Here is an 11,164-nt window from a genome sequence, read left to right on the forward strand (position 1 = left end):
CACTGGCTTATGCTTTGGGGAGGTTGGGCACTCAGCAGTGGCAGTAGCCAGATCAGTATTTGTGAGTGAAAGACCGTTTTGTTGGGCTCATGCATATCTCCATACTTGCTGCCGTAGCCATTTTGTTCATGAGCCTATTGAATAAGCACTGGATTGGCCAAAGAAAGAGGCTGGCTGGCATCCTCAGGAAGGGTCATCTTGTCCACCTGAATAATGAGAGCCTGCTTTACAGTGGGACATTAATATCTTCAGATTCTCTGCCCATTCACATACATCTTCTTCAGACCTCCCTCTCACCAATTTTCCATTTCCATTTTCTTCCTCATACCCCCAGTCATCTGGCAATCTCATTTGTCACTTCCCATAAATCAGTCTATTCTAGATCCAAACCTCTGTCCATTTCTCCTTTAATATGAAATGGGTAACCAAATGTACAAATCTGCATAGGGTTATTACTCTGGGATCATCCATTCTGCCTGATACCAGCGTCTGGTGTAGATCTATTTGTGAACCAGGCCCTCAATTTTCTAATAGGGAACTCCGCAAGAAGCCGAAGGAGTAGGCTGAAGGAGCGGGGTTAAACCACATACCATGAAAGTCTAAACTGCCTGCTGATAAAGTTGACTTGTCCCTCTTGGACCTGTTTATACTACTCACTTGCATTTTATAGTGAAATGTGCTCTGTTGTCCAATATTATGTTTCAGTACATCAGTTAATAACTAGTTCATGATGGGCAGTTCAGGTTGCATAATCTTTTGGTGTCCTATGGTCAGACATTTGTCTCTACCAGGGTTTTGTAACAAGCCAAGAGCTGCTTTTAATGGAGTATCTGCAGTGTAGGGTGTGGTCTTTTCTAAAAACTATAGGACTGTGTGGTCATTATCTCTTGGGGACTTTCTCCGGGCTTTTAACATCTCTATCACAAACACTTTGAATAACACTGGGTCGGCTGGGTCATAAATCTCATGTGGCTGAAGAATTTGTATTGAGGCCTGGGCCTGCTATGTAGCCCTTTCTTGCTGTGGGCCTCACTGAAAACTGACAGCCTTATGAGTTACCCTTCAAAAATGGGTCAGAGTAGCAAATGTAGCGTTCTTTTAAATCCCAGAGGCTCACCAAGCTCTGTACCTCTTTGTAATTGGCCTTTCAAGGCACAGCATCTTGCCCTCCACTGTAGAGGAAACTCCTAACATGCATGAAACTAGTGGACCCTTAGAAATTTCATATTTGTGACACATCCCTGAACTTGTCACCTTTCTTCTAACGCACATTCACCTTACTCAGGCACTACTCCTACTTGTTACTTCTCAACAAATCCAGTTAGCATAAAAGCATCAATGTAATGGACCCACATGATATTCTTTGAAATAGTAAGATGATCAAGTACTCTCCAGACTAATTAGGATAGAAAGCAGTAAAATTGATATATCCCTGGGACAAGACAGTTAACATATTCTATTGCCCATGTTATGTAAATGCAAATGGCAATAGCTAGAGACTGTCAGTCACCTATGCTCCCTGGAGAATATGTTCTGTTGAAGGGAGTCCTGAACAGTGCAGCTCCTTGGCCACTATGGGGGTGTGCTACAGGAGGGTCTGTGATCCCTTTGGGACCTCCTGAGAGGGACTTGGGCTAATCTTCCATCAGGCTAAGTCCCCATTCTGAATGGTGACTCACAGTGGAGTTTCAGAATTATAGGGTCCTTCAGGGCCATTATCTAATAGCCCCCAGAATATCTTGATAGTTCCCATTCTTCAGCACATTGTCTCTTTGTAAATATCTCTTGCAGAATGGCTTGGGGAAATTTTTTGCAGTATACATCTGTGGCCATATTACAGTATCCTTCCTTAAAGGGATTCTGCATCCCCTTTCTGAGGCAGGAATACCAGGTATATGAAGTGGCTTAAATCCAGGAACTTGGAACAGGTCATGAATTCCAATTATGGTGACTTTCATTCATTTCTGCCCAACAGAATTAGAATCTTCTAATTTTTAGGGATCTTGCAATCAGGTAGCCACCACTTAAGATCTGTTTTGGATAAAACACTTTGATTAGCACTCTGCCCTGTGGTTTATTGTGGTGATTGCTTCCATTTTGTCTTTGAGGGCTAAGTGCTGTCACCTGGCCTTTATCATTCCAGGATTACGTTATTACCCAATGAGATCCGGGAAACCAGTTCCATTGCAGCACCGTCTGTCATTTCTGGCCTAATGAAAACACCACCACAGAACTCTGGTGGATGCTAGTGTCCCTCTTACCAGTGTACTTCCTAAAGTCTTCCTGGGCAAGATGAGAAGACTGTACCTAATGGATCCATTTCAACATTTCCAGTTCCCTGGTCCTTTGGACTCCATCTTCTACCAAGAAGCTCTGGCATTTCAACATCATTAAAAGAGGCCACTGCAGAGTCCCAGCATTTACTCAACCAGCTGTTAATGCCATTTGCAAGTTATCATTAAATTCGGAGTCCCAGGGAGTTGCATTCATCACAATTAAAGTAGCCCAAACATGGCTTATTTTTCATCCCCATTGGTCTAAACACTTTGTATCTCATTGCCCCAGAATGTTGAGATCTTAACTCCCATTTTAGGCATGGAGGCAAGGAAGGATGGTAGAGGTGTGTTCTGAGGAAAATTGTCCTCAATTTGTGAGTCATTGGAAGGTTTTTAAGTAAAGGAGTGGTTTTTCCTCACAAGGGATTCTATTAAAGAAAAGGAGTTGCCTCTGTCAACAGGAAAGACAGATGTTTAAGGTTCTCAGTCTCTGTGTCTGGCAGAACATCCACATCCCATATCTCAGAGTCCCACTCCTTCCCCATCCTTACTGTAGGAGACCTGGAGGGCTTAAGCTTTTAAGTGGCACTAGCTCTTTGCAGATCTTACATTAGACTCTTTGCTTTGTTCTCTGCCATATAAACCCTATGATTACAAGAGATGAACTCCTTCACAACTGCCAGTGAGGACTTCTGGTTGCCCATGAATGTCTTTAATTGTGTGTTCATAACTAATTTTTTCCCTTCATTCTCTGAGACTGTCAGAAGTATACAGGTGATAATCACAACTTTTATAACTATTATTGCTGTAGCAATTAAATGTCACAGTCATTTCATCTCACATCTTGCTCTCTATCTGCATTTCATCCTATGCTACCACTGATAATAATTTGAAAAATCAGGATGCTACATCCCATAGATTTCTCATGGTCTTATTTTGTTGTATTCCCTGAATATATGAACAACCTGGTCCCAGAATTCTATTTTGAGGATCTATTTCTTAGGACTATTTCTGGTACAAGTACTGTGTCTGACTCAGAAAACAGATGGCATACTCAGAATAATTCAAGGAGAACCTAATAAAGAGACAATTTACAAAGCTATGGTCAGCATACAGGGAAACTGCAAGGAATAGTGTAGCACCCTGGAGCTGGTAATAGTATAAGTGCTACCATCTTTAGGCTGGAAGGGAGGAGTGGAGGGAAAGGTTAGCAGAACTCAGAAAGCAAAAGTCTCAAGAGAGCCACCTTGAGAGAAACTGGGTTCCTTGGTCGAGAGGCACAACCATCCAGTGGCTACTCCATAGGGAATGTCAGGGGAATCTCTTCTGTCCCTCAGACATCCTACCAGGGTTCCCCAGTGGCAGGACCCAATGGAAAGCCAAAGGGCAGGGGAGAGCTTTGATAATAGGTCAAACAGGTGAGCCTCCTGAGGGCAGAGAGCAAGGTATAAGATGTTGGAGAATGGATAGAAAGACACACCAATCATATAAAGGGTTTCAAGAATGTTTTTGTTTTGGCATGTTATTTAAATTTAAGGCATGACCTGGAGAAGGAAAATAGTATAATTTGATGAGGTAGTCTCAGATTAGAATTAAGAGTCTAATCAACTTATGAAAGGAGAAAGCAAGAGCTTTGAGAAACCCATTTCTGTATTCCACATACCTCTTCAGGGGAAGAGTGACTTTTGTAAGCATCTTAACCGTCTTGTGAGTTTACATGAGTAATTCAGAAATATTTTAGTGCTCACTCTGTGCTATTCCCGGAATAACAAATATCTGGGCTTGTTTTTATTAAATAATTTTATTAACTGACCTACATAGATATTATCTTTAACAATTCAACATAAAAATAAATACTTTAGGATAAATAATTTAAGTGAATTTTTTAGAGCCCGTAGGGCTTACAAAAAGAATCTTAAAAGATCCATATTTATCATCTGAAGACTAATAGTTACAAAAGGTAGAAAAGCATACATCAAAAAATAAATATACATTTTAAATATTTAAATAAATAGAAAGCCTGATACATTTAAAATGGGAGGCACTTAATTATCAAGTCATTGTTGAGTAGATGCTTTGACAAAAGGTAATCCATTTGTTCAGAAGTTCTACAGCGGTTACTGTCTCATCATCATATTCACATGTGAATCTTGTTTCAGATCCCTGTAAAAGAAAACATTTTAATTTTGTTTTAGTTCAAGGTAGTTTACCTTATATATAATATTTTCAGTTGAAGTCTTATAGACTTATGGCCTTTATTTTCAAGTATGTTAAACATATTAACCATTCACATTTTCTTGAAATGATCAAAATGATGTGCCAAAGTTATATGTTATGATACCAGTGATAGTGACATAAAAACTGAAATTTTCCTCATTTGTTAATTGTCACTCTTAATGAACACGATTTTTTTTCCTGAATTTTGTACAATAAACATTTTAAAACAGGTTTAGACAAATACTTCATTAAGTGCTGCATGCAGAATTAAAGTTATTAAACCTCTTTTCCTCTCGAATTATATCTGTATCTAAATATAGGTTACATGTCTACAGTGATAAGCACATTATACTTTCTTCATGTCTAAACCTTAAATCTCCTATTAGTCTGCTTGAGTGAATCTCCTCATATTTTCCCCAAAGCAAGACGGAACCAGCCCAGAGTAAGTTAGGATAAGCTTTGGGGGGAAATTTGTATGAAGAACGTTTTCAAAAATACTCATAACGAATCCCACCCCACCTCAGTGCAGATAAATTTCCCAATTTTTAGAAATCTAAACATTAGAAATTCTGTGGACTGACTTTTTAGAAATTAACCTCCTCTGCTGATAGGAACTGTTTCAACTCTACCTCTGGCTGACGAGCTAAGAAGAAAATATTTTGATATATAGTGAGATTGAAAGGGGGGACTTTATCAAATTTGAAGTAATTCCTATCCTGGAAACATAAATCAAGTGAGAGAAAGTATTCCCTTTAAACAAACTATTGCAGTATTATATACCCTCTTACATATAGTTATTTAAATATTATAACCTCTTGGGGGCTTAGATTTTTTAAAGTATCTTGCTTTTTCTGATTTTCATGTAATTTTATATTAATTTTGCATCTAGAATTTAGAATGAGTTTTTCTGATGTTGGTCAAGAATTTTAGAGCAAAATTATTGACATAGATGGTAAACTGAGTCTATCAATGGGTAGATGACATTGATCTCAATGTATTTTTTAAATTAAATAGAGACTGTCTACTAATAAAGTGACTCTTATTTGGAAACAACTAGAGTTACATACTTTTAGAAAGTTGGTTCTACTGTAATTAAAATTATGCTGTTTATTTAGGATATCTATTAATTTATGGATTTTGTACTTTGGCAGATGGATGAGAAAAGAGAGCCATGAATTCCTCACATCACCCAAGTTCCTTGTATGTTTCATGCTTCCTATGCATTTAAAAATACTTGAGGTCCTGAAAGTGAGTATTACTTCTAAATAAAAAGTTAATTATCTGGTCCATTGGCCATTTTACTGGTTGCCATTTTTTTTTTTTAGACAAATCTCTCAGTTCTTCCACCAGATGATAGGAAAATCTCATTTAAAAAGTCTTTCAGGTAATCAGAATTAGCTATTCTGGAAAATGATCTGAAGGAATTAAAAAATATATAATGAAACCTGTCTGCTTTCTGTGAAATTCAATTCAGTGTCTTCTTCCACTCCCAATTTTGTGTTCATGTGAGGGGTGACAGAGTGCAGCGGTGGGGGCTTGTCCCTGAATGGATGGTAGGTGGAAGCCCTCTAGCTTACACTTCCCAGCTCCACCTAATATACAAGTGAGTTATGTTCACAGTGGACTTAAAATGCATGAGTACTTCACAAACACCAAAAATGTTATACCATGTTAAAACACCCTTCCATTTATTTTGTTTCCAGGAGAGCAAATAAGGTAATATCTTACCTTTAGTGTCAAAACTATTCTGTTGATATTGTCCATTAAATCCTTGATATCTATCGAGTTCTGGGTTTTGCTTTGAGCAACATTTAGCACATCCTCCAGAGGTTTGAGTTCTTCTGCTAGACACTGAAGATGTTTCAATTCTGTAGCCTTGAATAATAATAAAAGTAATTATCAGGTCAATTTGCCCTGACTAAAGGTCAGAATCAGAAATTAATATCAAAATGTATTAACAGAGGCAGTATATAGTTTTTACCATTCTCTCTGTTTTCATCATTGCTATAAAGATGGACCAACATTATAAGACTGGAAAATGAGAGTTCAGCTGCCCATAGTTAGCATTAACTGTTTGTTAACAAATAATGAGTCATTAATTTCAGCTTAATTTGACTTCGAAAAAAAATCAACATTTCTGCACCCAAATGTAAATCACCAATATAGGTTGAATTCTTTTCCAGTCTGCAGAGAAATTATTAGAATCAGAGTAGTCATAATGTGGAAGTATAGGATCACGTTCTCTGATTCTAATATTTAATAATCTAAGAGTTGAGAATCATAGAATGTTAGGGACAGAGGGAGCTCTTGGATGCCATCTGTCACAGTTCCAACACTTGATGGATTAGTTAGTTGTAGCTATTTAGTAATGGGTCAGTATAGCAAGGCACATATAACTACATCTTAATTTTTTACTTTTCTATAATAAGTACATTAAGATACATTTTTTTTTTTTTTTTTTGCGGTACGCGGGCCTCTCACTGTTGTGGCCTCTCCCATTGCGGAGCACAGGCTCCAGACGCGCAGGCTCAGCGGCCATGGCTCACAGGCCCAGCCGCTCTGCGGCATGTGGGATCTTCCCGGCCCGGGGCACAAACCCGTGTCCCCTGCCTCGGCAGGCGGACTCTCAACCACTGCGCCACCAGAGAAGCCCTAAGATATATTTTTAAAAATGATTTGTCCAAATCAAATAAAAGCTTACAATATTTGAAGGATTTTTGGATGGGCCTCCTAATTTAGACATATACACATACAAATACACACACACAACACACTTCTATATATAATGATAATATTTCATACTTCTATGGTACATTATAATTTCAAAGTGTTTTGTCCTAAAGAAGCCCAAGTCTCACAGCCACCTTTTGTGATAGGTAATGCAGTGTGTTATCTCCATATTACAAATAAGGAAACTAAATCTCAGAATTTCAATGTCTTCCCCAAGGCCATATGACTAGGTGGAGCCAGGATTAAATTTCAGTTCTTTTTCTTTATAACATTAACATAACAACCTTTGAATTAAATGTTTTTATAGTTCTCTAAATTCTTTTGCAAACATGAATGGTTGTAAAATGAACAAATGAATGGCGTTTATCACATTACTTTTAGTTTCAAATAGATTTTGCGTTGTCATTTAGAAACTGCTAGATTTCAAAGAATTCTACCACCCTCTAAATTATGCACATAATCTGGTGTTATTTTTTAACACTTTTTAAAAGGAGAGGTAGGAATACACCACATACATTTTATGACATTTTCATCTAACGCCCTTTCAACTTGCTACTATAAATTCTACAAGTTCAGGGCTTAAGTTTTTGGCATGAGCAACTTGGAGCTCTTTCCTTCAAAAAAGAGTCTAGTGTCTTTACGCTGCTGGAGGTAAGAGTTACGTGACTCTGATTAAGTTGGAGGAGCATCTCTAAGTTATCTCCTTTTTATCTTTTAAAGGGGTAGTTTGATGTATAATTTCCTCGAATTTATAAGAAGTGGGTCAGTGGGATTGCATTCATTACCCTTAAATCCCATTTTTTTTCTGGGCTGTTCACCCAGGGACAAGCTCTTCTTAGCATCAGATTTTGCCCATTATCTGTTGACTGGTATGACGACTAGGAAATTTTACATGACTAGCGTAGCTCTAGGAGCTTAGATGATGCTTAGCTAACTGCCTGAATCCCCAGACAACCAATGAAGCTTTTAGTCTTGGAATGTAAGTCATATAGCATCAGAAGTCTCTAGGTCTATTGACATGAAAGATGTGTAAGTCCAAAATTTTACTTTGCACTCTCCAGGAAGAATTTTGTCTTTATTATTACTTCTAATAGCTAATGCTTATATGGTGTTTACCATATGCCAGATACTGTTCTGAGTACTTTACATTTACTCCTTAATCCTCACAAAACTATATGAAGTATATACAATTATCATTTACATAAGTAAGTAAGAAACTGAATCACAAAGAGAGTAACTTGCCCAAGGTTACAAAAGATTGGACATGGCAGAGCTGAGATTTCAGTTTAAATAATCTGCCCTAGAATCTGTGCTACGGATTACTGCTATGCTGCCTCTCAAAGATAGATCCTTAAGAATCTTTCCTAAAACAGTAAAGGATTTATTTTAAAGTGGGCCCTCTGATAATCAGTTTTGCTACTTTGAGTGGTAAAGTGATATGATCAAGTATCTCTAGAGTTTTATATTTTTAAATAAAACAGTAGGTCAACACAATCTTTTTTAAAACTGTCTGAGCAATAAAGAGAATATTATTCTTTTCTTCCCATTCCCTCTACCCCAAAACACACATAAGTACGTATAAAGAAAATATTGGCAAAGCCATTTTTCAGAGGCTCATTAGCAAACTTGGTTTTTTTCAAAAAGATGCTGAGGTTACTAATTCTTCTCCTCAGATGAAGTGCTATTAATCCAGGTAGTTTGTAAATTTTCACATTACTTTCAATTCTATTAAAATGTAAATGAATGTAGAAAGTTGTACTTACCTTCTTGGGCATGTAAAATTTAAATGTGAGCATCCTGAAGAGCTTGAGGTTCTCGTAATTCTGAGAAAGCATAACAGACTGTTATTAAAAAAAAGAAACTCCACTTAGAAACATTAAATGTAATAATTTGAGTAAGAAAGGGAATAAACTTACATTAATTTCCTTCAAAAGCAAATGTAAATCCTGCAGCAATGACTGCACTTGTTTCTTTGTGTTCTCTGTAGAGCTTGAAGTAGGTGCACCGTTTGCCACAAGTGCAAGAGTTAGTGCAATGCAAGACAAGAGTTGCATCTTGTACATCGTGGCAGGAGTTGAGGTTACTGTGAGTAGTGATTAGAGAGGCTGATAGGAAGCTCTTGAACAAGAGAAGCAATTTATACTGTTAATTCTGGAAAAATATGATGGGGGTGTCAAAATGTTTTACATATTACACATACTTTCAAAGATTCTACCTGTGTGGCAAAAAGCATTACCTTTATTTTTCCTCTTCTGATGACTCTTTGGAATTTCTTTAAACCCCCATAAACTGACTGAATGGATGTAGGTGAAATCCCTCTTGGTTACATTAGCCCACACTTAGGTGGCAGTTCTAATTCATACAACTAACGCCTTCTGTGTGAAACAGTTTTTCCTCCCTCTTTCTTTAAGGGGGTGGGGATACAAAAGAGTCTCATGAAAAATTTCTCTTTGTCATAAAACTATGTGGAACACCATGTTGTGGTGGACAAGAGCAAGAATAAATAGTTGAAAAGAATAAATTTTTAGATTTGTTGATTAAACAGGAAGAATATTGGTTTCCTGTTTCAGGATGGCTTTACCTTTTTATCTCCACGATGACTGAGCTAATGCATACAACATGCTAGATTACTTCTTATACAATCAGCTAGAGAGGTATTAAAATTAGAATACATAAAATACTGAGCTTGAGGCACTGTTTTATGCTATTTTAATTTTAACATGTTTCTTGTATCTGTTTAAATCTCTTAATGTCTGTTGTACTTTTTTTTTTTTTTTTAGTGGTACGGTGTTTAACAAACATGCTCAGAAAAGGGTTTGCATACAAGGACACTACTAATGCTAATGGGGGTTGTTTTTGGTCATTTGTTCTACAGATTTATTTTTGCTCCTTTATCCTTTTTGATGGGCATCAAGGGGATATAGTGAGAGTTGGAATGTTGCCAGAATCAAGGATGCTTTTTCTTCCTCTCAGTCTCTCAGGGGCCGCCTGAGTTATTAGATCTTTCTCCCTCTTCATGTCCATTTCATTTCTTTCTCTCTCTCTGTTGAACAGATTGCTTATATTTCTTTAAATATAAGGCAGAAAACGAGCATAACAATAGGGATCCCCAAGTTTATTTGTTTATAGGAAGCTCACTAACTGGAATTTCTGGATACCATTTGTTCACTCTTTAGGAGAAAGATGATGTGACTAGCTCGTGGTGATCCAATACTGGCCTAATTATTGTGGCTGGGGGTGCAAAAGGCAGGGTAATAAGCAGTCCAGGAGGCCATGGTGAGCCACGGAACATGTATGTTTGTGTGTGTGTGTGTGTGTGTGTGTGTGTGTGTCTTGTGGAGTGAGAGCAGTCCTCAGAGCAGGGGTATTTGGGCTCAGTTATTCCAACATGACTCTTAAAATACAGAAGCCAGAACTCAATCAATAGAAGTTACCAGGAGGGGTATCCATTACAATTCTTGGAGCACCTTTATGAAAAAATTAAGTACTGCAAAACCTTGTGACAAACAAATACTCAGAAAAGGGTTTGCATCCAAGGGTATTGATGCCAGTTTTATAATAGACTTTATGTGTGCCATATATAAACCAGTCCACAAGTTTCTAGTTTATATGTTTTCACTCTTTAATAGATTTAGATTTAGCTTCTAAAGCACCTGTGACACTATGAGTGTAACAATAATAGTTATTAAATAACATCAGATCAGTATTTTTGTAGTCATTATATCAGGTAGGATACTTAGGATTGTGTTCGTTTGTCTGCAGTGTAATGCACTGACTGCCTGAATGATGGTACAGGTATATACTGCTAATTTAAACTGAGGAAATCCTTCTTCAAAGACATTTCTTGTAACTTCTCCGTTCTTACTACCTTATTCATTTCTTGTCTATTCTTTAAACATATTTATCTAACACCTATGATGCTGTCAGGTAGATAGAAAGAA

At 37.3% G+C, this 11,164-nt stretch overlaps 1 protein-coding gene across 1 annotated transcript; it reads right to left on the reverse strand.

Annotated features, from left to right (window-relative positions):
* Nucleotides 1-4,063: 4,063 nt before the first annotated feature.
* Nucleotides 4,064-9,333, reverse strand: IL2 (interleukin 2). The gene is made up of 4 exons (XM_024745110.1): nucleotides 9,140-9,333; nucleotides 8,987-9,046; nucleotides 6,222-6,368; nucleotides 4,064-4,439 (listed from the first exon to the last, which is right to left on the reverse strand). Exons 1-4 carry the CDS (start codon nucleotides 9,284-9,286, stop codon nucleotides 4,329-4,331), a joined length of 465 nt encoding a protein of 154 aa, XP_024600878.1. The 5' UTR covers nucleotides 9,287-9,333; the 3' UTR covers nucleotides 4,064-4,328.
* Between the last annotated feature and the right edge of the window lie 1,831 nt (nucleotides 9,334-11,164).

The sequence above is a fragment of the Neophocaena asiaeorientalis genome, unplaced genomic scaffold, assembly GCF_003031525.2.
Source record: "Neophocaena asiaeorientalis asiaeorientalis breed wild unplaced genomic scaffold, Neophocaena_asiaeorientalis_V1.1 scaffold65, whole genome shotgun sequence".
Classification (NCBI taxonomy): domain Eukaryota; kingdom Metazoa; phylum Chordata; class Mammalia; order Artiodactyla; family Phocoenidae; genus Neophocaena; species Neophocaena asiaeorientalis.